At 34.8% G+C, this 27,998-nt stretch overlaps 2 protein-coding genes and 1 long non-coding RNA gene across 7 annotated transcripts in view; 2 read left to right on the top strand and 1 right to left on the bottom strand.

Annotated features, from left to right (window-relative positions):
- Window positions 1-27,998, top strand: part of LOC105220339 (beta-parvin) — a 289,141-nt gene that overhangs the window by 149,302 nt on the left and 111,841 nt on the right. The gene's annotated exons all lie outside the window — the stretch shown is intronic.
- LOC105219884 (splicing factor 3B subunit 4) lies at window positions 10,190-15,717 on the bottom strand. The gene is made up of 3 exons (XM_011196236.3): window positions 15,423-15,717; window positions 15,285-15,368; window positions 10,190-11,189 (listed from the first exon to the last, which is right to left on the bottom strand). The coding sequence occupies exons 1-3, from the start codon at window positions 15,454-15,456 to the stop codon at window positions 10,270-10,272; spliced, it is 1,038 nt and encodes a 345-aa protein (XP_011194538.1). The 5' UTR covers window positions 15,457-15,717; the 3' UTR covers window positions 10,190-10,269.
- On the top strand, window positions 16,636-26,179 carry LOC105219885 (uncharacterized). Of its 5 annotated transcripts, none has more exons than XR_008471562.1 (7): window positions 16,636-17,145; window positions 17,206-17,666; window positions 17,724-20,424; window positions 20,488-20,576; window positions 21,981-22,255; window positions 22,327-22,441; window positions 22,504-26,179. It is a non-coding gene; the product is annotated as an uncharacterized LOC105219885 (long non-coding RNA). The 5 variants fall into 5 exon arrangements; XR_008471561.1 differs by having other exon boundaries at window positions 20,488-20,657; XR_008471559.1 differs by having other exon boundaries at window positions 20,488-20,840.

Genomic DNA, 27,998 nt, shown 5'->3' with positions numbered 1-27,998 from the left:
AGTGAAAGGTTTTAGGATGGCAACAATGAAATTGCTGTTTGATATGTCGCTGCCGTCTTCAAAATTTTCAAGACGACGGCTTCAAAACGACATTTGTAATCAGCCGTCGCTACGTCGTCTTTGTGTTCAGCACTTTATACATACAAAAATTAGGGTTAATGAATGATGCCACTCTAACTACCGAGATTGCCATTTAACTACAAAAAGTTACTATTGCGTATGTGTTGGTAAAAGCTGAACAACTTTGCATGTGTAGTGGTGTATGAGTTAGCTCCGTCTTGTAGGGGTGTTTTCAAAGATTGTCAAATGTTATCGAAAACTACTCAATAAGCCTATAATCATAAACGGCAAATACTCTACTCGATGTGAATTCTGAATGGAATTAATCTGAATAATCGCCATTTTAGTAGCCTTGGCTACTGAGTCTAGATTTTTTATTACGAAGCTATTTGTCTCAGTTGCCAAGAATACGCAGATAACAGCCCTGAGTTTACATTTTTGACAATTATTTTGAAAGTATTTGACAGCATTGTTCAAATGTGAGTGACAATTTGTGCAGTTAAAAATACAAATACGTGAACAAAAATATTTTATTTTAATCAAAATATGAAAAAGAACTATAATGAGTTGTTATTAAATATTTTTCATGAGTCGGGAAGAAAGCTTGAATGTCGCATTAATTCGACGGCTAATTAGAGATCGTTGCAGGCCTTTGGATATTTCACTTATGAAGTACGCTAAGGATTAAAATGTTGTTATTTGTTGTTTACTATATTTTGTATATTTTCAAATAGAGTAAACAAAGCATTTTCATACTTGTTGGCCGCATTTTAAATCCATCAGCCGATCAACTGCTGTCTCTCCAATTCTGAAGATTTGAGCAGCGCTACGATTCTTTGTTGAAGGTAGCTATCAGAAAGGTCAAGGGAATGGCTTCGGAATTTCACAACTTAAATACAATGTCAGCGATTCTTACAGAAGTGACCACATTTATGCAACAGAAAATATGAAGAAATCATATAAAATTTAGCATAAGTGTATAAGAACAAAATACAACTAAAATAATATATAATAAGCAATCAAACAGAATTTCCTGATATAATCCATTGTATGAATGGAACACATGTGCACCTAAAACAGAACTGCAACATCTGTGTATTAATATCTATACCTCTGAAGTAAATCACATTTTGCAAATTTCTCATAAATATAGTATTATTAAAATATTAGCTTCAGCTATTCTTTTCCAGTCCTATGTGGTGACCTGAATCTATTTCGGCTTCAAAACCATTCCATAGTTTTGCCTTTTTGTAAATAATATTTAAAAAGCAACTCATTCAATTATATATTAATGTAAATAAATTTTTTATCTGTATTTACAATTTCTTCGCCATCTGAATATATGTATTATACTGCTTTACTTAAAACTGCAATATTTAATGAAGAAACTGGTATTGATCAGTATTCTGCTTTTGACATATTTGGATACTATAATAAGGGTTGATAGTAATAGATAATGGGTCTAATCATTGAAGCCGTTTCGATCGAAAAATTTTACGCCGTAATCATTGAATCCGTATCGAAAGTAAAAAAAAAATAATTAATTAATTAATAATCGATAAAGGTCGATAAAACAGTTTTACTTTCTCACTTTGTGGTAAAGCAGTTTATCGACGGAATCAATGATTAATGTGCATGCACATTTTCGATCGAAAATCTGTATCGTATCGAAATCGAATTCGCTGCGGATTCAATGATTAGGCCCAATATGCAAAAAAATTGCGACTGGCGATCAGTAGCCTGTCATATTCGTCAGTAGCTTCTCTTAATGTATTTTTCGTGCTACGATAGTCTGAAGGCGACTGAATTCAGACTATTATAGATACATAATATGGGTGTTATAATACACTTATTTTATATATCATTGATTCAAGTTCTTCATATTAGGTTAGGTTAGGTTACTCTGGCAGGCTACAACGCCACACATAGACCAGTTTTGGTCCTTTGTGAAACCAGATGGAGTGTCGTCACTTGGTTAATGAGGAGTAGTCATCCTTTAGGATGCCAGCGTTTGTTGCGAATTTCAAAAGGCTTTGTGGCTTTACCAACGAAATCTCTTCCAGATTAACGTAGTGTGCAGCCCCCAAATGCTGAAGCCGATGTCTTGATAATGCAGGACATTCACAGAAGAGGTGCTCCATTGTCTCTCTGGTGCCTTGCTCTTGACATTTCCTGCAGTCTTCACGATCTATCAGCCCCATCTTGTAGGCGTGCGCCGCCACAAGACAGTGACCAGTGAGTATGCCAACCATTTTCCTACATTTGCTTCTATGGAGCGCCAATAGAAATTTCGTGTACTTCTTATCTACCGCCTTGCACATAACTTTTGCGGTTTTGCATCCCGGCATATTCTTCCAGCGCGCTTTGAACTTTTTTACCAAGTTTCTGTCTAGATCATCATATAGACAGTGTATAGGTCTATCTACGTTCATCATATTTTCAGATGACAGTTTTACGACCCGTTTGGCAATCTCATCCACTATCTCGTTACCCTCTATGCCCACTGCTGTCCTACCACTTAAGACACTTTTGGCCGATACGCTGAAAGAGGATATTGCCTTGATTGCCGCCTGACTGTCTACGTATATGTTTACTTTAGAGTATCCTTTTGGTGCGCTTAAGGATAGCTCAGCGGCTTTTCTCGAACAGGTGATCTGAGCTGTGAAAAATTTCCGGTTATCCAGCTGATTCTTTTGCTACTTGTAGGCATATACAATGTTACCAATAGTATGCAATTGCTCGGAGATATGATGATGTGCTGGACACATAGAAGACGACAAGCGACGAGTAACATCTGTCAAATATTAAAATACACGCGTTCTTATGGGCACAGATTTTTTGACAACAGCACGACTACGCGACAACAGGCTTGTAGTTGTCGTTGTCGCTAAATTAAAAATGTTTCTTTTTTATTAAAAGTTATAACAAATATTACGTTATTTTGCCAGCAGAAACGTAAAATAGCTTTGATATAACATTTATAATAACAATCGATTATTTAAAACAAATAAATCGACCATTTTTACATTTTTTACGCAAATAATTTCACTTTTCACTAAATATGTAAATTTTATTGAAGTGAAAGATTTTAGTACGGCAACAATGAAAGTGCTGTTTGATATGTCGCTGCCGGCTTCAATATGTTCAAGGCGCTGGCTTCAAAGCGACAATTGTGATCAGCCGTCGCTACGTTGTGTCGTCGTCTTTGTGTGCAGCACTTGATGATTTGAGGCAAGCGCTTATTTCGACAAGGCAGTTTTTGCCTTTCACACTGCCAGCTACTTACTAACCTATCAGCTGTTATACATTTTTGTTTTTGCTTTTCATAAAAAGTTTCATCAGCTGATTGCCATTTTTAGCAGCGACATTTAGCTCTGATTTTTTGAATACCAAGTTTGTGTTTTATATGGAATTTTAGTTGTTTTTTTGTATCAAATTGATGCTGTGACTGATAATTTTTTCGTTTTTCAGTTTTCATCATGATATATAACATTGTGTTTTTTGTCAGTTGCTTTTTTTTATCAAATTGGTTTTGCCCTTCACACTGCCAGCTACTCAATAACCGATCGCTGTTACACATTTTTATACTCCCTCAACAAAAGTTGCTAAAGAGAGTATTATAGTTTTGTTCACATAACGGTTGTTTGTAACACCCAAAACTAAACGAGTTAGATATAGGGTTATATATACCAAAGTGATCAGGGTGAAGAGTGGAGTTCAAATCCGAATGTCTGCCTGTCCGTCCGTCCGTCCGTCTGTGCAAACTGTAACTTTAGTAAAAATTAAGATATCTTGATGAAACTTGACACACTTATTTCTTGGCACCATAGAAGGTTGAGCAAAATCGGACCACTGCGACGCCCACAAAATGGCGAAAACCGAAAACACATAAAGTGCCATAACTAAGCCATAAATAAAGCTATGGAAATAAAATTTGGTATGAAGGATCGCACTATGAAGGGGCATATTTTTTTTGTACATATCTCGCAAACCAATTAAGCTATATAAACCAAACTTTCTGCAGTCGTTTTTTTTAGCCATTTCCTAATACAGTCCAAAAATGACAGAAATCGGATAATAACCACGCCCACCTCCCATACAAAGGTTAGGTTGAAAATTACTAAAAGTATGTTAACTCACTAACCAAAAATGTCAGAAACACTAAATTTCACAAGAAATGGCAGATGAAAGCTGCACTCAGATTTTTTTACAAAATGGAAAATGGGCGTGGCGTCACCCACTTATGGGTCAAAAACCATATCTCAGGAACTACTCGACCGATTTCAATGAAACTTGGTTTGTAATAGTTTCCTTACATCCCAATGATATGTTGTGAAAATAGGCCAAATCGCTTCACAACCACGCCTACTTCCTATATACCAGAACTTTGAAGACAATCTGAATCGTTTACTTAACAATATATAAAGTAAGCACTAGTGAAGATATCAGTGCAGAACTTTGCACAAATACTATGTTAATAGTGTGACAGCCCCATTCTAAAAATCGCCGAAATCGGACAATAGGTTTTTAAGGCCCCATATATCGAACACGAGGACCTCGGTGCTTCTAACCTAATATTATGGTTTCCAACTTTCAATGGACTTTATACAATATATATGACGAATATGTGGGTCAAATTATGTATTATATAATATAAATAAAGTTAAATAAATAAATTGCGAGAGTATAAAATGTTCGGTTACACCCAAACTTAGTCCTTCCTTACTTGTTGTTTTTGCTTTTCATAAGAAGTTGGTAAGTTTCATAAACTGATTGCCATTTTTAGCAGCGACATCTAAAGTCGTGTAACGTGATCAATAATTCGCAGACAAAGGACGTATATATAATTACAAATACGGTCTTTGTCGCAGAGTTGTTTTGCGTTTTTTTGTTGCTTTTTTATAAAATCGATGTTTTTCAGTTCTTGCTTTTCATAAGAAGTTGGCAAGTTTCATGAACTGAATACTACTTTTTAGCAGCGACATCTAGCTCTAATATTCTGAATTTGTGTTTTATATGGAATGTCAGTTGCGTTTTTATACCACAGTTTATTCACGTTCTTGTCACGAAAAATGTATAAAATGTATCCTTTGTCCTGCCCCCGGTGCTAAGCGACCTCCAAACCAAATTTAAGCCAAATCGGTTTAGCCGTTCTTCAGTTATAAAGACTTGAACTAACACGACTTTCTTTTATATACATATATAGATATCAGTAACAAATTATTAATACGCACTTACATCCACTCACTTCAATTTTTTTTTTTTATATGAATGGCGGCCATGGCGAAGATCTTGATCGGTTCATTGTAGTAGATGCATCTCTCTCTTAAGTGCTGAATACATAGACGACGAAAAGCGACGAGCGACATCTGTAATATATTAAAATACACGCGTTCTTATGGGCACAGTTTTTTAGACAACAGCACGACTTCGCGACAAAATGGTTGAAGTCTTCGCTGTCGCCAAATTAGAAATGTTTCTAATTTTTCCGGCGACAATGGCAGCTGTAGAGCTGCCACTAATACGCGAAATGTAATATTATTCAAAGTTCTAACAAGTACGACGTTATTTTGCTAGCAAAAGCGTAAAATATATTTTATATTTTATATTAACAATCGATTATTTAAAACAAATAAATCGACTTATTTTTACATTTTTTGCAGAAATAATTTCACTTTAAACTAAATATGTAAATTTTATTGAAGTGAAAGGTTTTAGGATGGCAACAATGAAATTGCTGTTTGATATGTCGCTGCCGTCTTCAAAATTTTCAAGACGACGGCTTCAAAACGACATTTGTAATCAGCCGTCGCTACGTCGTCTTTGTGTTCAGCACTTTATACATACAAAAATTAGGGTTAATGAATGATGCCACTCTAACTACCGAGATTGCCATTTAACTACAAAAAGTTACTATTGCGTATGTGTTGGTAAAAGCTGAACAACTTTGCATGTGTAGTGGTGTATGAGTTAGCTCCGTCTTGTAGGGGTGTTTTCAAAGATTGTCAAATGTTATCGAAAACTACTCAATAAGCCTATAATCATAAACGGCAAATACTCTACTCGATGTGAATTCTGAATGGAATTAATCTGAATAATCGCCATTTTAGTAGCCTTGGCTACTGAGTCTAGATTTTTTATTACGAAGCTATTTGTCTCAGTTGCCAAGAATACGCAGATAACAGCCCTGAGTTTACATTTTTGACAATTATTTTGAAAGTATTTGACAGCATTGTTCAAATGTGAGTGACAATTTGTGCAGTTAAAAATACAAATACGTGAACAAAAATATTTTATTTTAATCAAAATATGAAAAAGAACTATAATGAGTTGTTATTAAATATTTTTCATGAGTCGGGAAGAAAGCTTGAATGTCGCATTAATTCGACGGCTAATTAGAGATCGTTGCAGGCCTTTGGATATTTCACTTATGAAGTACGCTAAGGATTAAAATGTTGTTATTTGTTGTTTACTATATTTTGTATATTTTCAAATAGAGTAAACAAAGCATTTTCATACTTGTTGGCCGCATTTTAAATCCATCAGCCGATCAACTGCTGTCTCTCCAATTCTGAAGATTTGAGCAGCGCTACGATTCTTTGTTGAAGGTAGCTATCAGAAAGGTCAAGGGAATGGCTTCGGAATTTCACAACTTAAATACAATGTCAGCGATTCTTACAGAAGTGACCACATTTATGCAACAGAAAATATGAAGAAATCATATAAAATTTAGCATAAGTGTATAAGAGCAAAATACAACTAAAATAATATATAATAAGCAATCAAACAGAATTTCCTGATATAATCCATTGTATGAATGGAACACATGTGCACCTAAAAAAGAACTGCAACATCTGTGTATTAATATCTATACCTCAGAAGTAAATCACATTTTGCAAATTTCTCATAAATATAGTATTATTAAAATATTAGCTTCAGCTATTCTTTTCCAGTCCTATGTGGTGACCTGAATCTATTTATTTCGGCTTCAAAACCATTCCATAGTTTTGCATTTTTGTAAATAATATTTAAAAAGCAACTCATTCAATTATATATTAATGTAAATACATTTTTTATCTGTATTTACAATTTCTTCGCCATCTGAATATATGTATTATACTGCTTTACTTAAAACTGCAATATTTAATGAAGAAACTGGTATTGATCAGTATCCTGCTTTTGACATATTTGGATACTATAATAAGGGTTGATAGTAATAGATAATGGGTCTAATCATTGAAGCCGTTTCGATCGAAAAATTTTACGCCGTAATCATTGAATCCGTATCGAAAGTAAAAAAAAAATAATTAATTAATTAATAATCGATAAAGGTCGATAAAACAGTTTTACTTTCTCACTTTGTGGTAAAGCAGTTTATCGACGGAATCAATGATTAATGTGCATGCACATTTTCGATCGAAAATCTGTATCGTATCGAAATCGAATTCGCTGCGGATTCAATGATTAGGCCCAATATGCAAAAAAATTGCGACTGGCGATCAGTAGCCTGTCATATTTGTCAGTAGCTTCTCTTAATGTATTTTTCGTGCTACGATAGTCTGAAGGCGACTGAATTCAGACTATTATAGATACATAATATGGGTGTTATAATACACTTAATTTATATATCATTGATTCAAGTTCTTCATATTAGGTTAGGTTAGGTTACTCTGGCAGGCTACAACGCCACACATAGACCAATTTTGGTCCTTTGTGAAACCAGATGGAGTGTCGTCACTTGGTTAATAAGGAGTAGTCATCCTTTAGGATGCCAGCGTTTGTTGCGAATTTCAAAAGGCTTTGTGGCTTTACCAACGAAATCTCTTCCAGATTAACGTAGTGTGCAGCCCCCAAATGCTGAAGCCGATGTCTTGATAATGCAGGACATTCACAGAAGAGGTGCTCCATTGTCTCTCTGGTGCCTTGCTCTTGACATTTCCTGCTGTCTTCACGATCTATCAGCCCCATCTTGTAGGCGTGCGCCGCCACAAGACAGTGACCAGTGAGTATGCCAACCATTTTCCTACATTTGCTTCTATGGAGCGCCAATAGAAATTTCGTGTACTTCTTATCTACCGCCTTGCACATAACTTTTGCGGTTTTGCATCCCGGCATATTCTTCCAGCGCGCTTTGAACTTTTTTACCAAGTTTCTGTCTAGATCATCATATAGACAGTGTATAGGTCTATCTACGTTCATCATATTTTCAGATGACAGTTTTACGACCCGTTTGGCAATCTCATCCACTATCTCGTTACCCTCTATGCCCTTGTGGCCTGGCACCCAGTAGAATTGAAGTCGCCTATTTCTGGCGACATCATCCACTGCTGTCCTACCACTTAAGACACTTTTGGCCGATACGCTGAAAGAGGATATTGCCTTGATTGCCGCCTGACTGTCTACGTATATGTTTACTTTAGAGTATCCTTTTGGTGCGCTTAAGGATAGCTCAGCGGCTTTTCCAATTGCAAACACCTCCGCCTGAAATATACTGCAGTGGTCCGGTAGTTTGAATGGTTGCATTATACCTAACTCTGGGCAGTATATCCCCGCGCCTACCCCGTCCTCCATTTTCGAGCCATCCGTAAATATGTTTAAATTGCTGCGTGCAGGGCTATGCCCTTGCGCCAGCCATCTCTTTCAAGGTTTACTTTGAACCTTCTTTCCATTTGAAAGATGGGGTCAGGTAGTCGGTGTCCGCCAAACTGCCATTACCCACTGAGCTATGCCCAAAGGTTCTATACTTAAATTCTTCTGCTGCCATAAGGCGCCCCTCCGATTTTGCCGCGCTGTTTTCGGCGAAGAAATCTATAGGCGGCAGGTTTAGTATTATTTCAAAAGCCGCCGTTGGGGTGGTTCTTAGCGCTCCCGTTATGCAAATAGCGGCAAGCCGCTGAACCCTTTCCATTGGCTTTCGATACGTTGATTTCCGTACCCCTGTCCATCACACTAGAGCACCGTAGAGCAGAATCGGTCTTACCACTGCTGTGTAGCACCAGTGCATAAGAGAGGGAGAAAGCCCCCAGGTAGTACCCAGCATTTGCCTGCACGCATATAAAGCATTGCTGGCTTTTCTTACTCTCTCCTCTACATTGTACTTCCACAGTAGTTTGCTGTCCAAGACTACCCCCAGGTACTTGGTACGGTCCTTGAGAGGGAGTTCTATCCCATTTAGCTAGGGGTGTCTCCATGTGGGAATTTTGTACTTCCTCGTAAAAACAAGCAAGTCAGTTTTCTCCGCATTTAACCCCAAGCCTGCGTGAGTTGCCAGTTCAGCACAGTACTAAGGTTGCATGATGTTGCTGATAGTGTGTATGCACCTACCCGTTATTAAGATGGCAATGTCGTCCGCATATGCTACTATCTTAGGGGCTTTGCCGTCTAACTTTCTTAATAGTTTATTCACAACTAATGTCCATAGGAGCGGAGATAGCACCCCACCTTGTGGGGTCCCTCTGCGGACTTCCTTGGTCATTCTGGCGTCATTCCATTCTGCTATTATCCTTCTTGAAGTCAAGAGGCTTTTGACCCACCGTTGTATTGCAGTCTCAACGCCTATTGACTCGATACTGTTCAGAATGGCTTCCGTTGACACGTTGTTAAAAGCTCCGGAGATGTCCAGGAAAGCTCCGATGGCAGCTCCGAGTTCTTCATATTGACTTGAATAATTAAAATATGGAAGAAAATATTATCGATTTTGAAAAAATTTTTGATAAATAATAAAATTTTTAGCGAAAATCCTGGAACCCTGATAAGGTAATTTGTCAAAACAATATTCACCGGCTCAAAAATCAGCTGATTTAACGTTCAACTTAACTCCAACACGTCTACAAACGTAAAGAAAATATTCTAACCGAGTAGATCATTTAACTCGTGGTGAAAAATTGTTTATGCATGTGGGTTGAACTTACCCGTGCATAATATGATTATAGTAGAAATGAAGCATAAACGTAGTATATAAGACAGAAAAAAGATTGATATAAAAAAAATAATTTTTACATAGAAAAAAATATTGACAAAACCCATGTAACATAAGCATACTGCGCCGTTTGCATTACCGAAAAAGCCCTTTAATGGTAACAATATTTCTGTAGTATTAGGAAATTCAATTTTAAATAAAAAAATATGATAAGAACTCCAAATTTGTTTTTTAATTCTAGCAATGAGAAATACAACACTTATTAGAATGTACAAAAATATTGTTAAATATCAGTATTGATAACCCACAGCGGAAGAGTCCCCATTAAATGTTCGCGGTGCAAATGGTGGTGTTGGAAACCCTTGTGGTCTCCAACTATGTTGAGGAACACGGGGAGGCACTGAGGGAACACCATTAGGAAAAGGTGGATGAGGTGATGTACCGTAGCTAGACATTCGTGGCGGAGGTGGAATACCTACTGGAGGTGGCAATGGTGGCTGACCAGTAGAAAGTGGCGGTAGAGGAGGGGGTGGTATTGCGGCGGGAAATCCTGTTACTTGTGGAGGTGGCACAGGTGGAGGTGGAGGCAACATATTATTTGACGACACTGGTGGTGGTGGAGGAGCCATAAGAGGTGGTGGAGGAATTATTTGCCCTGGAATAACTGTCACCATATTTGTAACAGGTGAGTCTGCGAACAACTGATGAGGACGATCAGCATGAGATGATGGATTCTGCGCTGCTAACAAACGTTCAGCTGCTGATCCATGCCGTTCTCCTTTAGAGTCTTTTTTAAATGCATAAGAAACCGATATAGGACGATTACAAAGATATTGCCCATTCATTGCATCCATAGCGGCGTCCGAGGCTTCAAAGCTGGCAAAATTAATAAACGCGAAACCTTTTGAATTCCCAGTTTCAAGGTCCCGCATTATTTTTGGAGTTTGTAGAATAACCCCAAATGCCGAAAAAGTGTCGTAAAGTAATTTTTCGTCGACTTCGGGATCCAAATTGCCGATGAAAATATTCGCGCCCACATCCAAATTTTTTTGATGAGCAGAAGCTTTATTTACGCGTATGGGCTTTCCATACAATTTTATCATATTCATTATTTTAATAGCATAATCAGCATCGTCTTCGCTAAGGAATTCTACGAATCCATAACCTTGATGCATTTGAGTTACTCGATCCTTGGGCATATGAACATTAACTGAAATTACAAAACAAAAGAACTTATCAGGTTTAAAATTTAATTTATATTCCATTACTTTTTATGAAAATTTTTTCTGTTCCATTACTCAGAAAGAATTTTAACGTATTTTTAACTCTTCACAAACCCACAGTTAAGAATGAGATAATATCTGAGAGAGCTAGTACAATGTATGTGTATAAAAGTGAAATTACGGATGCATTTTTATAAAAATTTGGTTACGTTGAAAACTCCTAACAATGCGTTATCTTATAACAAAAAAACGTGAGATTCACTAAATTGTATAGTGAAGAGGGAACAGCTAAGCACCACACTAACTTCTGATTTACGGCACCGAAGACGTAAGTTTTTGCGATGCCTTATGTCTGACAATTGGATAATCGTATCATTCGTAATTGGACAGAGTGCTATATTAAATAATTTCAGTATATTAACATTAGATTTCGGACACGAAACCCGTCATTTTGACGGGTATGTAAAATGCGATTTTTTTGTATATTATTTATAAAAAACTATAGTTTTTTATTCAATTTTATCTTTAATACATTTTATATGTATGTAAAATCCACCTTGGCTGTGCCCTAATAATTAAAAAATACTATTATGTTAAAAATTTGTAAGCAAATTTTCAAATTGATGGGTTCAGTAAATCAAGTGTTAAATATGCAGAAACAGAGGTAAAATGATCATGCTATAAGAAGTAATTACCCGGTTTTACCCATATTTGCATATAAGGAAAACATTAACTCTTAATTACTAGGTCATGTTCGGAATTAAACAATTTTTCGACTTCACTTTAGTATACCATGCCACGATTTCGACGTTAACTTCTGATTATTTATAAATTCAATGTTAATCGAAAAATTACGCGTAAACATATACTAAATTTTAAACGCAAACATCTCGAAACTATAACTATCCTGCGCCTTTAATTTAATATATTTTTAATCTAGAGGATATCCTCATCCCATTTTACCCTGAAAGTTGCACTTTTTAACTATTTAATTTTTGCAGCGGTGGCATTAATACGTAAGTACCTTACAGTACTCAAAAACCTCTTTCCAACTCGTTTAGTTTTAGGTAATACAAGCACCATTATGTGAACAAAAGTATTACTACAACGCCGGAGTAAAAACGTATAGCCAGCAAGTGCAAACATAAACATTTTATAAACTAACCTTGGTCTATGCCCCACAGTGGTTCCGCCCATAGGCCAAAAATCAAAAAATCCATCTCACCATTTTTTGTCAAAATGTATACCGATGACTTCTAAATTGTTCAACCGGGATTTCTTAAAAAACTAACTGTACTTTCTAAAAATAGAGTTAAATGCATGAACACGTACATTTCAAAGCACATCAGAACTTTTTTAAAAAAAATTCGCAGCAACAACGCACTTCAAATTGTTCTGGTAACTGTTCAGGTTAGCGAATTAAGATTATTTTTAATGCATTTTGTAGTTAAAGATATTTATTTTAACTTTTGAAATTAATTAAGATTAACGTGATTTGTGTTTTTTTGTGAATTAGTGTTTTTATCACCTCGCAACATGTTGCACAGAGTATTATAGTTTTGTTCACATAACGGTTGTTTGTATCATCCAGAAATAAAAGAGTTAGATATGAGGTTATACATATATAAATGATCTGGATGACGAGAGAAGTTCAAATCCGAATGTCTGTCTGTCCGTCCGTCCGTCCGTCTGTGCAAGCTGTAACTTGAGTAGAAATTGAGATATCTTAATGAAACTTAGAACACATATTCCTTGGCACCCTGAGGAGGTTGCTTTCGAAGATGGGCAAAATCGGTCCACTGCCACGCCCACAAAATGGCGAAAACACATAGTGTCATAACTACGCCATAAATAAGGTTATGAAAGTAAAATTTGGATGTAATTTTTTTAAGTGTGCGTGGCCCCGCCCCCAATATGTTTTTTGTATGAAATATATCTTGCAAACCAAAAAAAAATGTATAAACCAAACTTTCTGCTGTCTTTCTTTTAGCCATTTCCTTATACAGTCCTACAATGAAAGAAATCGGATAAGAACCACGCCCACCTCCCATACAAAGGTTATGTTGAAAATTACTAAAATCGAGTTAACTCACTAACGAAAAACGTTAGAAACACTAAATTTTACATAAGAAATGACAGATGGAAGCTGCACTCAGATTATTTACAAAATGGAAAATGGGCGTGACGTCACCCACTTATGGCTCAAAAAGCATATCTCAGGAACAACTCGACCGATCTCAATGAAATTCGGTATATAATATTTTCTTCACACCCTGATGACACGTGTGTAAAATGGAAATGAAATCGGTTCACAACCACGACAACTTCCCATATAACTCAATTTTGAATTCCTCTTATTCCTTCACTTTATAATATATATGTACATAAGGGACCAATTAAGAGAAGATGAAGAATGAGCTCTCATATAGCTAATTATAGGATTTTCCACTTAACCCCTTGACGTGGTACAATTTCTGCGCCTAACATGATTATCACGAGTCTGGCTCGTGGTGTGTAGAAGTGTACATTTGATGAAAAGAGAATTGATATTTTCCCGTTAGTTCCGTGCACAACATATATTCTAAAATAAATAGTTTTATTACATGCATTGACATTTCGTTTTTTTTTGCGACTGTTCGTAAACATCAAAACTGTTTTGTTTAGTGCAAGTTGTGTGCGAACAGTTGGAAGCGAATTTCGTTGCGATAATTGATACGTCAAGGGGTTAATATGTGAAATATCTCAGCCAAATTAAGTGAGCATATAATCTTAGATAGGAATTACCTCAGCCTGTATACTATATATGATGTTAAAGTTGGGAGCGGAGTGTATTTGCAATGGTCAAAATACTAATGCCTTACGAATTCGCTATTTTTACGTTCAAACTAATTACAACTGGGTTAAGAAAGCTTGGAAGGAAGGATAAGTCAACGTTATTTTAATCTGTGTACGGCTTACTGGAGGAGACATTATACGTTTTTGTTCTAGTTATAATGGGTGTTGTATAGCTGTAAAAAAATAACTGTATTAAATTGGTTGCTAATTTGCTATTTAACTATATGATTTTTATACTCTCGCAACATGTTGCACAGAATATATAAGTTTTGTTTTATATGATACTAGTGGCCGGGCCACGCATGGCGTGGATTTTCTGGTTAACTTTAATTAATAATTAATTTGATAGAGTTTTTTTTTAATTACTATTATTTAGTTGTTGCAGAGGTCCGATTTTGAGCTAAGAACAGACGAACATTTTCCCAAAAATGTGTAAATCCTAATGTCCTTCCGTGATTGGGGACATCTGTTACAAAAGTCTCCTTTTTTTCTTAATTTTTATTTATTTTTTGCATTTGCCCGGTTTTGCTTATCTACAATACAATCTCATATTGCTAATAGTAAAGTGTACGAAGTTTTATTAAGATATATAGATTTCAATTCAAATTATCGCTTGACAGAATGAGCATGCGAATGAACATTGCTATTAAAATTTTAAATATAAACTATGCTATCGGTTCAGTAATTTAGTCGCCAATCCCGGACAAACAACGTGACATGAAATTAGATATATATGGATTATTCTTATAAGTGGAATATTGGGGTTGGACGAGGGAAACTATAACAACAAATCATATTCAGATTTTTTTCTAGTAGTCCGATTTTACTATATATCTAGAATATTTGTATAGATTTTTGGTGAAAATTACCTAATGATATTTTAAGGGGAAGTATTTATGACAGCAAAGGCGGCTTTCAAATGCGCTTTAAAAACACGGTGACCGATCAAACAAGGGTGTGCCTATAGTTATATAGCTACTACTCATTCCTGTTTTTCCGTATGTGAACAAAAGGTATCTCCTATTTTTTGAAAGAACGACAAAAGCTGCGATAATAGGTTACTTATTTGGGCTCAGGGAGCTACTTCATTCGTAATATATAAGCATGTTTTGATTTTTATTAAATTAACTCGATTAATATACGTATAAATATTTGGGTATCATTTCGATGTAGATATACAACTAGGAATGCACCGTCGTTTTTCCGGCAAACTGCATTATTCTATTAGTTTACTAAGAAATCCTTACCTACCGGTCCAGCTTGAACAAAAAGCTCCCAAAGCAATGTCTCTGAAACTTTGTCATCGAGACCTCCAACATAAATAGTAGCATCTGAAATTTAAATTTCCAATTATTTTCTATAAGTAACAATGAGGTCGTACTTGCCTTGATTTCTTTCAGCTATAGGTCCTGCTGCCATTTTTGTTAAATAATTCAAAATATGTTTACAATGATAATATATATGATATTACTTGATTATCACAATCGATAGTTAAAATTATAGCCCGACTACACTTATTATTACAATCGATATGTATTCGCCAAGATTAACCCGCTATCAACGATGACATAACATGAAACTATCTAATTCTTCCCCAAATCGAATTCCATGATCTCGCATTGTCGGTTGGTAGCAATGCGAGTTGAAGGAATGTTTAAATTTTAAGTAATAATAATTATCCCCACGATTTCGGGGATAAAATGTGTGTGCTTGGATAGTAAAGATCCTCCAGTTTAAGAATATATATCTTGATATCTATATATTTTGATTAATTTTACAATTTTTTATATATGGCAATGCTTAATTTTCGTCAGCATGCAACCCTTTTGTTTAGTGTGAATTGATAAAATTTAATAAAAATTAAAATGCTTATTTAAAGCAAATTTCAAAATAATTAATATTAAATAAATATATGGAAAGAAAGTAGTGAAGTGTAAGTGCATATTAAGTGCATATTAAGTGCAATATATAAATGAAAAATTCAATATATAGCGAGAAATTACGTGTTAAAATTAGACAATTTTTAAATTTAAACGCTAATATCTCGAAAACTATAAGTGCGGCTACAATTATATATATTCTTAATCTGGAGGATCTCCTCTATCCTATCATACTCACTTTATCCCCGAAATCGTGGGATGCTGTAATAAATCCCAGGCGGTCACTTCTTTGAACGACTCAAAGGACAAATTTTAGACAAAAATGGCAATACAAATATATATTTTTGTTGTTTTTATTTGGAAATACAATACGCAGTTTGAAACAAGGGGGACAAAATATATGTTTGTGCGGATTTAAGTATTTCTCCACCTAAGAAAATGATGCGGCACTATTGCGCATGATTAAAAGGACATTTTAGCGTAGGTTTGCTCCATAAGTGCTGCCTGTCTGTTTGAATTACAGGATAGTGCGTTCTATTGGCTTCTCTATAACGCTTAGCCAATCGATGACAGTTAATATTTAATAGTGTGAAACTATTTTTGTTTGTTGTTATTTCATATGTATTTTATGTTAATAAATTTATATATTTTGTTGCATGAAGATCATGTTTTTATTTTATTACTTATTTATAATTAGTATCTAAGTATTGTAAAGGTAGTATTTATGATATAAGATAGATCATTCAAAAATAATATCTAAAATGTAAAATACCCAAAAGTTATTTCTAAAATGGTCAATCTATTTTTTTCGGTAGTGGCATCATTGTCAACTATTATAAAAATTTGAATTTTAGCTCCAACATATACACACATATACAACAAAGGGCTAAATGTGCATAAACATTTACCACAACTGTTCTTTCAGCACTCTGAATGATAGAAAAAAACAACCAAAGTTCTCGTGTTTAAACAAGTTTTGTTTTGAGCTATATCATATCTGCTTGGGAAATATTATTTTGCGTGTTTTATTTAAATCAGTGATCTGCAGCCTAATAAAAGTTTATATTATTGATGCACGCATGTTAAAAACGTAAAATAAAAGTTTTCTAAAGCCAAAATATGGAATTGAAAAGGGTGATACAGTAATACTTCATGCATTGTCAATTCGAAGCACGCAATAGAAGCTACGCCAACAATGGTCAACATCAAGGGCGAAACCATTGAATACGTAAATAATTGTTGAATATAATAATCTTATCTTGCTTAAATTCTAAAATTTTCCATACAGATATTTCAAACCTCATAAGGCATGTTAAAGGTACGCAAACTTATTAATGTCACTTATGGTAGCAGCGTAGAACTTTCGAAGCGATGTAATATATGCTGCACGCAAATCCAGAACTATGGATGCAAACGCTGCTACATGGAACAAAAATCATTTACACACCAGATATACAGTTTAATGTCACTTTTTTACGTGCAATTAAACCTTTTGCTCAGCACAAGCCCGGGAAGGACTGAAACAACATGGTTTAGGTGCTTTTGTAACCGTTTATCATCGCGACGTGTGTAAACTGGGTTTTGCCAATGAGCTAGAGGGCAAAGCAGTTGCAGCATTTTTAGAATTACCGGCCCCTCAGTTGGCCGTGCCATTTGCAGCTAAAACTCAGAACTCAATACTACAGCAAGAGCATGGATGTTATGACTAGAACGTTGCCCGTGCTGTATTTAGAATTCCTAAAACGTAAGGTAATTATTACCAACTTTAATGTTGTAAAAATTAAAATTTTACTTTATATTTTATAGAAACCCTCCACCCAGAAATTGGATGAATCTAGTACTAGTGAAATTAATGAAAGAACAGATCTTCCAAAACTCCTAAAGAAACCAAAAGAGTATTCACATAATGTGCACAGCTTACACTTCCAGGCCGCTCGGGGTATTTGACATTTGTCACTCTTCCTCCAGATAGCAAAAATTGTTCAACTATTCAATACGTTTTACATATGTATATAGTGTAGTTCGATAATACATTTATAAAGTAAATATAATCCCCCCTATTCCCGTTGTCGTTATCGTTTTAAAACGACTTAAGAACGCCTATTTGCCATTCCTGTTGGCGTTAACGACATTTATCGAAAATAAATTGAGATTCCCCAATTTGAAACGACTATAGAAACGACATAGAAACATTCGTTTTTTGTCGTTGCTATAATTGTGAGCGACATAGAAACGACGCAGTTGTTTGAAGGAATATTTGAAGTGAAGATGAAAATTCCAAATCGGAAACAGTTTGAAATTTTAATTTCTGAAATGGAAAAATATCCTGCATATGCCAAGGACTTTAGAAAAGGGATAAATCCTTTAAATTTCGATATTTTTTTCTCAAAAAAAGAAAACTAAATCCATTCTTCCGCTTTTTCGCGTCGGAAATTGTTGGCGTTAATAAAAATGCATTTTTATATCTAAGAGTATATTTAAGATATCAAAGGTCTAAAAATTCAAAACGAAGAAAAAAATAGTTGAAGGAATGTTTAAATTTTAAGTAATAATAATTATCCCCACGATTTCGGGGATAAAATGTGTGTGCTTGGATAGTAAAGATCCTCCAGTTTAAGAATATATATCTTGATATCTATATATTTTGATTAATTTTACAATTTTTTATATATGGCAATGCTTAATTTTCGTCAGCATGCAACCCTTTTGTTTAGTGTGAATTGATAAAATTTAATAAAAATTAAAATGCTTATTTAAAGCAAATTTCAAAATAATTAATATTAAATAAATATATGGAAAGAAAGTAGTGAAGTGTAAGTGCATATTAAGTGCATATTAAGTGCAATATATAAATGAAAAATTCAATATATAGCGAGAAATTACGTGTTAAAATTAGACAATTTTTAAATTTAAACGCTAATATCTCGAAAACTATAAGTGCGGCTACAATTATATATATTCTTAATCTGGAGGATCTCCTCTATCCTATCATACTCACTTTATCCCCGAAATCGTGGGATGCTGTAATAAATCCCAGGCGGTCACTTCTTTGAACGACTCAAAGGACAAATTTTAGACAAAAATGGCAATACAAATATATATTTTTGTTGTTTTTATTTGGAAATACAATACGCAGTTTGAAACAAGGGGGACAAAATATATGTTTGTGCGGATTTAAGTATTTCTCCACCTAAGAAAATGATGCGGCACTATTGCGCATGATTAAAAGGACATTTTAGCGTAGGTTTGCTCCATAAGTGCTGCCTGTCTGTTTGAATTACAGGATAGTGCGTTCTATTGGCTTCTCTATAACGCTTAGCCAATTCTCAAAAAAAGAAAACTAAATCCATTCTTCCGCTTTTTCGCGTCGGAAATTGTTGGCGTTAATAAAAATGCATTTTTATATCTAAGAGTATATTTAAGATATCAAAGGTCTAAAAATTCAAAACGAAGAAAAAAATAGTACTCCAACAAGACGAGGAGTTAATAAACAGATACCCATGTCTCCTTTGGCTGGACCACTAGATAGAGTAGTCGGATTAGCCAGAAGCAAGGAGCATGAGACGCTGGAAGTATAACATATTTTAGAAGAAAGTTAGGAGGACGCAGATGTCACCACTACATCTTTTAAAAAGTCAAATAAAGATGGAAGACTAAGATTGTTGTACGTAAGTACAATAATTACAGTGAAAACGTTGTTTAGAGTCAATAGAGAATAGCATAAAATCCATTAAGGACTGCTTTAAAAATGTGTCTCGTTACATAAGAAATAAATTTTTATATGGGAAAAGAGCGCCTTAAAGTATACTATATAAAATATGTAGACAAATTTCGATAACTTTTCTCAGGCGTTACGATATACTTCAAGAATACCAATTTAGGAACGAAACGACGATAAGAACGACGACGACTTAGAAACGACTGTTAAAACGAAAAGACAACGGGAATAGGGCCGAATAATAAACACCTAAATGGCATAATATTTTAAATAAATATGAAATATAATTAATGATTTTGTTATTAAATTCTCATTTGGGATTTTGGTAGAACTAACCGAAAATAGCGGATATTGTTTCAGGGCTTTTGTGGGTCGCAGTACTGAAAGTGCACGTCGAGTTTTCGTTCGCAGTTTTGGGTATTTCACACATGCGTAAGAAAGGGTAAAATTTGCATAAACATTTCACTAAACTTTTCTTTCGTTCAGCACCCTGAATGAGAGAAGGAAGCAACCGAAGTTCTCGTGTTTGAACAAGTTTTGTTTTGAGCTATATCATCATATCAGTGATCTGCAGCTTAATTAGAGTTTATATTATTGAACCACACATTTTTAATTATCAGAACTGTGTCTTGCTGCCAGTTCGGCAGCCCTAATATAGTCGATTGTAAGCGATACATCGCCACTCGAACATTCTTGCAACTACGAATATCGATGTCTAGATACATCTGGCAAGTTATCGATTTCGATTGTCAAATCTAGTTTGTTCTGGTGCCATTTTCGTTACAATATGTAAATAATTGTTCAATATAATAATATTATCTGTACTTAAATTGTAATTAATTTTCCATACAGATATTTTAAACCTCATACGGCGCGTTAAATTTACGCAACCTAATTAGTGTCACTTAAGGTGGCTGCGTAGAACTCTTGAAGGGACGGAAGTATGTGCTGCAAGCAAACCCAGAATTATGAACGCAAACGCTGCTACATCGAACACAAATCATTTACACATCAGATATTAGGTTGAATGTCAAATTTTTTACGTGCAATTAAACAATTTGGTCATCTACATACATTTGACCTTCACGAAGCGCGAGTGCAATAAACTCGTGAATAATTGGAAGGACATGTTTTAGGTGCTTGGCACGATTCCGATTACTTTGGCGGTCGGGGTTGACAACTCCTCTGGGCTATCGTATGAAAGAGTAGGCTCTCCAGAGCAGGAATATATATAAATATTCTTGATTGGACTTATAGTTTTTAAAATATTCATTTTTAAAAGTCCAATTTTTTCTATAAGTTACACATGGAATTTCACACACTGTAACACTATTTTTTCACATTTTTCACTTCACATATTGAAAATTACACTATTAACATTCAATTTAATTCAAAATATAGATTTATTTAAGATTTTTTAAGCAAAAATTACGTATTTTAAAAAACACTTAGCACACTAATAGCTGAAAAGGTTTCTGTGTTTACAATTATGTGGAAAACGAGCGTTGCCACATGTTAGAAACCATAGATGATAGATTTTTTAATGACTGTGTTTTATTTATTAGCATATCATGTTTTTTGTCGTAGAACTCTCTTCTGCATCAAGGTTGTATATAAAAAATCTTTCCAGGGGTGTCCGATTTTTTTTGGGTAGAACTCCTTTTTGCACTGGCGGCCTTCGGCCGCGCTTTAAAAAATTAACCCTGGTCGAGCCAAAACCGGGATGTCCAAAGTTTTTTTCGGGTAGAACTCCTTTGTGCACTGGCGGCCTTCGGCCGCGCTTTAAGAAAATAACCCTGGTCGAGCCAAAACCGGGGTGTCCAAAGTTTTTTTTTCGGGTAGGACTCCTTTCTGCACTGGCGGCCTTCGGCCGCGTTTAAAAAAAATTACCCTGGTCGAGCCAAAACCAGGTGTGTTCGAAGTTTCATCGCGTAGAACTCCTTTCTGGTCAAGCCAATACAAGTGTTAGCAAAATAACAGGCTGTCCTCGATATGATTTTTTAAAATTTATTTTGTTAAATAAAAGAAGAGGAATTTTGGCAAAAAAGAGGAATTTTCGCGAAAAGAGGAATTTATGGATGAATTTATACATATATGGTATCTACAATGTGGCAGCGCTCGTTTTCCGCATAATTGTAAACACATAAATTTGAGAGTGAAAAGTGATTTTTGAAACATATAATTCTGACGTTAAAATTATATAATAAAAGTAAAATGTACATTTAATGCAACGCCTACAGTTTTATTTAATATATTTGAGGTGGAAAAAGTGCGTAAAATGTGTTAAAGTGTATTAAATTGTGTGAAATAGCTAGTTGAAAATTTTGATTTTTTTATCTTTAAAGCGGAATATCTCGAAAACTAGGCGTCTGCGGTACCTATTACCCCATATATTTTTGAATCCGGAGGTCCTCTTTCCAACGGTGTAATCAGATCGCGGCGCCATAGTAATCGGAATTGTGCCAGGTGCTTTTGTAACCGTTTATCATCGCGACGTGTGTCAACTGGGTTTTGGCAATGAGCTAGAGGGTAAAGCAGATGCAGCATTTTTGGACTTACCGGCACCTCGTATTACCGTACCATTAACAACTAAAACACAGAAATAAGAGGGTAAATTTAAGTGAGTGTGTGTGATCTTCTTGTATGTATAATTAGAATATTTTTTCTGATTCATTTTCACCTTGTATTAAGGAATCATAACGTTGTTGTATCGCCATTCACCGATATTAGTTCAATGGGAATACTAGAGCAAGAGCATGGATGTTAATACTGGATCGGTTCCCGTGCTAGAATAATAATTACTAAAGTATAAAGAATTTGACCATCGTTTATGTTGTAAAAATTAAAGTTTTTCTTTATATTTTATAGAAACCCTCCTCCCAAAAATTGGATGAATCTAGTACTACTTAAATTCATAAAAAACAGATCTTACAAAAACTCCTAAAGAAACCAAAAAAGTCACATCATGTGCGCTGCTTACACTTCCAGGCCACACGGGGTATTTGACATTTGCCGCTCTTCCTCCAGCCTTCGACAAATAGCAAAATTTGTTCAACTGTTCAATACTATATACCTACATATGTATATAGTGTAGTAAATTTAATAATAAAAACCTAAATGGCATGATAGTTTCAATAAATATCAAATATAATGAATGGTTATGTTATTAAATTCTCATTGGGGATTTTGGTAGATATAACCGAAAATAGCGGGCATAATTTCAGGTCTTTTGTATGTCACGGTACTGAATGTACACATGGAGTTTTCGTTCGCAATTTTGGGTGTTTCATCAGTGATTGTACCAAGAATAGTACTGAAAGTGCACATGTAGTTTTCGTTCGCAGGTTTGGGTTTTTCATCCGTGATTGTACCAAGAACATTCTCTGAATTGTGCACGAGGCATATACACATCGTTAAATGATGAATGTAATGTGCGTGAAAGGATGAACGATCACACGTACACAAGATTTTCTGGTACTTTTGTCAATTCACCTATAAGAATCGCATAGAAACTTTCATTGAAACTGCTAGTATCGCTCCCTAGCTTTTTTTCGCTACCTGACTTGCAGGGAAGATACGAAAATCTTTTATTTGAGAGAGCGCTGTCAAAGTCCTCATTTTTTTATAACATTTGGTATCACTAGGAGAAAACATAAGTGCGAAGATTTTTATTAAGCTGCTTATCATTGGTTTATCCTTATACGAAATAAGAACTGGCTAGTAAGTGCTACATATTGTAAAGAAAATGATACCAGAACAAACTAAAATAGACAATCCGTAAAAAAATAATGGTTGACGAAAAAGCCAAAAAACCTGCATTAAAGATTCAAGGAGAAAACGTTTTTTTACGCTAGCGATGGATTGCTTCAAAATTTCAAAAAAAAAGATGCGGCATTCGACTTCTTCAAATAATTGACCCTTTTTATAAAAAAATGTCCGATTTGTACTTGTACCGGGATCAGCTAGATAATTCTCATAAGTCCGGTTCATTCCAGAAACTTCTGCCATAAAAAACTTATATATGTCTCCAGCTTGAAAAAAGAGCCCCATGTGTAAGGTTGGAGAAGCAGCAACACGTTTTGTGTTGCTCAAATGCAATTGGAACTCATAAACTCAAAATCTTGACAAATGGAAAGGTAAAGAATCCATGCAGTTTTCAAAATTTCAATTTCCCATCGAGTACAAAAACTCAAAATCAGCCTGGAGCACGTGGGCTATTTTCCACCAATACATTCCACAAATACTGGTTCCTTTTGAATTATGTAAAAAAAAAATTCTAAAGTTTAGTGCTTTAAGGTGAAATTAATTTTACAATTTTCAATTACAGTTGAAAATGCGTCGACTAAAACGAATTGAATGTAAAAACAGAAGTATACAAAAGAGAATGTTTTTTTTTTTTAATTAAGAGTTTTTCAAATTTACATTTCCTATCATTCCATTTGAGTACAAATTAATATGTACACGAAACAATTGTAAAATATGTATTTAAATGTGTAAACATATATATATATAGTATTGGACCAAATAATTTATTTTCTCGATCTTAAAATATAAGTAAAAAAGCATATTATCCGCTTTTTGGATCCTATCTACTTCTAACTTTTTGCATATGACCTTTGCGATCTTGCATCCCGGTAGATTCTTCCAGCACGTTTTTATTATCTTTGTCATGCAGCTGTTTATATCGTCGTTCAGCCAATGCATGGGTTTGCCAAAGTGTAGCCACATATTCCTGGCGAAACTCTCCACTGCTTCCCTGCTTCTCAAAACGCTTTTGGCAGGGATTCGAAAGGAGGTTATTGTCTTGTTTGGTGCTTGGCGGTCTACGTAGACGTTAATTTTAGGGAATCGAGTTGGTGCGTTAGAGGGTGGCTCCGTGGCTTTCCCAATAGCAAACCCTTCCGCCTGAAATATTGAAAGTTTGTTTTATGCCTATACCCCAGCACCAACTCTATCATCCATTTTCGAGCCATCCATATTGATGTTTAAGGTGTTGCGTGAAGTTGCAGTGCCCTTACGCTAACCCTCCCTTTCCAAGTTTACCTTAAACTTATTTCCCAGTTGAAGAATGGGACCAGATAGTCGTTACCTACAAGACTGCCATTCACAATTGAGCTGTGTCCGAAGGATCACATGATTCACCTGCCAAAAGCTTCGTCCTACGATTTTGCCGCGCAGTTTTAGGCAAACAGATCTATAGGCGACAGATTTAATTGAGATAGTTCTTAAGATCCCGTTATACAGAGCGATGAATATTTTTCATTGGCTTCCGATATGTGGATTGTGTGGAGCTTCCTTGGATGTGTTGTATACTTCCTAGTGGATACCAGCAAGTCTGTCTTTCCCGCATTGCGTTGCCCATTTTTTGACAATATTGAGAGTGTTGGTGATTATTATATACTGCTGACAGGGTGAAGTTACTTTCCCGTTATCAAGATGGCAATGTCATCCGCATACGCGAGATTCCCATATCTTGGGAACTTTGTCGTCAAAATGCTTAATAAGTTGTTCACCATAAGAGCGGAGATGACACTCCTCCTTGTGGGGTGTATCTATGTGACGCTGCCTCCCTGAAATGCTTATCGAGGATTTTCTCCAGTGTCTTCAGAGGGAAGGATGTTAGACTTATAGTCCTGATCTCTTTCGAGTAGGTTGGGTTGTTCTTACCTCCTTCGGTATGAAAACTACCCTAGCCTCACTCCTACGTTTATATATGTATATAAGCGTCAGTTTTGTTATATAAGCTGGAACAAAAAATGTTATTCGCCTTTTATATCTATATTTTTAATTTTTTAATAACTATAATCTGTAATTAATAATAATTGCTTCGATTATGTGTATTCATGTGTATTTAACTAGAACGTGTCCAGATGGAAAATTATTTTTACTGCCACAACAGAAACAGAAAATCGAAACATGTCATCAGTATGGATTCGGATGAGCACAAAACAATCACAAGAAAATTTTACTACAACGTATATCCAAAATTTAAGTTTGTCAAACTGAAACTACATAACTATGTGTCGTATGTGTCTGCTTACGCATAAAAGTCGTATATTTCATGCGTTTGATGTGTAAACACATTTTTGTACACTAGCAACTAATAGATGTCATCGATTGGCCAAACGTATAGAGAATTTAATACAGATGGCAAATATTTAAGTACCTGTGACTATGTCACTGCTACTTAAAAATCACTGGTCACAGCTGTGACAAGTTTCCTAAAGTAGCAGTGACAGGAATTAACGAACAAAGTAGCAGTCACAGTATCAGATGAAAAATTGCGACTGTGACAAAATAGCATTCACCGTGGAATATAAAAAAATTGCGACTGTGACAAAGTAGCAGTCACAGTATCACATGAAAAATTGGGACTGTTGCAAAACAGCATTCACAATGTAACATACAAAATTGCGGCTGTGATGAATTCATATTAATTAAAGCTATGAATTCTCTTCAATTTTAGATAAGTAAAAATTGGTTAACATATAAAAAGTTAATTTAGCTTTAAACGGGTAATACTTATGTACAAATTAAATTGATTACAGAAACCTCAATGCGGTAGTAAAGCCAATTATAAAACTTTTAATCTTAAAATTGCATCAATTTATATAGTAATTTAAAAAAACCTTATAAGAAGTATTTTATAAGTAACGATATATTTTTAAGAGTATGTTTTCGTTTCCTTTAAATAGTTTCTATTGAGTATCCTTATATTGAAAAAACCTTCAGAGAATATATTTATTGTGACTTTAAAAATGTGCGTCCTAAAAAATAACGGATCATTTACATTAATTTTTGTACGAAACGGTTACAAATCAGTTTGCTTATATTTAATAAAAATTAAAGATGTCTGTGTCAAAAAGAACCAAGACTAGTTATGTGTGGCAATTTTTTAAAGAGGTGGATGCTGTTTTCGCAAAATGTGATATTTGTAAATCCAAAATATCATATAAAACGTCAACATCAAATTTAAAAAAACATATGGAGCGGAGGCATCCTACTGTTCGATTGGAAATGGTAATATAATTTTGAAGTTATTATCAAATTGGTATTGTGAAAATGTTTTTGCAGTCGGAAATCACGCCAGCGCCGCAAAATGTGGAGAAAAAGTTTGCATCACCACTGATTGTTGGACATCGCGGAACACGTTTAGTTTCATTGCTGTAACAGCACATTATGTCTTCGAAAATTTTGAACTGACGTCAATACAGTTTATCTCCTTTTTACACGGTTTATTTTTGCACGGTTTTTTTTTACACGGTGTTTCTGAACACTTCCCAGTTACCATTTTTACACGGTTTTACTTTTTTTACACGGATTTTTTATTTTAATTGTATAATTTTTTGGAATAAAATCAAAATTCCTTAAGTCAATACGTCACAAATCTATTGCTGTAATAGAATTTAATAAATTCTAAATTAGGTTTACACTAAAAAATACAAATCTTAGATTCGAAAGCCAGTGAAAATGTTGCAACAATTTCAATACGTAAACAAAAAAATTAAGCTGTATGAAGAAGTAAGAAAAAAGAAGACACAGTGATTAATAACGAAACTTTGAAATGTATTATTTTTTTACCATTCCCAGAATAGTTTTTGTTTGTTCCTTCTAACAGTAATATGTACATACATACAATACCAGAAAAGTCTATAACAACAACAACAGTGAAAATTCTCACTGTACGAATAGATAGATTTTCATGTAAAATTATATATTTTTTACACGTTTTCTATTTTTTGCACGATTTTTTTCTTAATTTGGTCCCAATAGTGAGTTTTATATAAAAATTTGATTTGTTTTGCACGGTTTTTTTTTACACGAGTAATTTACTGTCCCAGTTAACCGTGCAAAAAGGAGATCAACTGTACTTTCATCGTCATCCCAACTAAAACAAAATCAAACAGCTAAAAACTTTGGTGCGGCGATACAACAAATCATAAGTGATTGGAAAATTAACAACAAAATATTGCTAGCTGTTTCGGATAATGCTAGTAATATAAAAAGTGCTATAATTAATAAGTTAGGTTGGAAGCATTTTGGATGTATGGCTCACACAATTAATTTAATTGTAAAAGAAGGATTGCGCATTCCTGAAGTAGAACAAGTAACTGATAAAGTTAAAATAATAGGTGCTCACTTCAAGAAAAGTACTTCAGCGAATGAAGCGTTTGAAAATTACCAGCGCAACAGCGGTAAAGAACCTCTAAAATTAATTCAACAAGTTGAAACGAGGTGGAACTCCACACTGGCAATGTTGGAGCATTTTCCGGAGTTGGAGGAAGCGGTGAAATGAGCTTTTGTAATTATAAACAAAAATTTACCTATATTAACCAGCGACGAGTGGGCGACTGTTGCTGCTT

The sequence above is a fragment of the Zeugodacus cucurbitae genome, chromosome 5 (genome assembly GCF_028554725.1).
Source record: "Zeugodacus cucurbitae isolate PBARC_wt_2022May chromosome 5, idZeuCucr1.2, whole genome shotgun sequence".
In the NCBI taxonomy this organism is placed as follows: domain Eukaryota; kingdom Metazoa; phylum Arthropoda; class Insecta; order Diptera; family Tephritidae; genus Zeugodacus; species Zeugodacus cucurbitae.
This window is presented reverse-complemented; position numbering and strand designations above follow the sequence as displayed.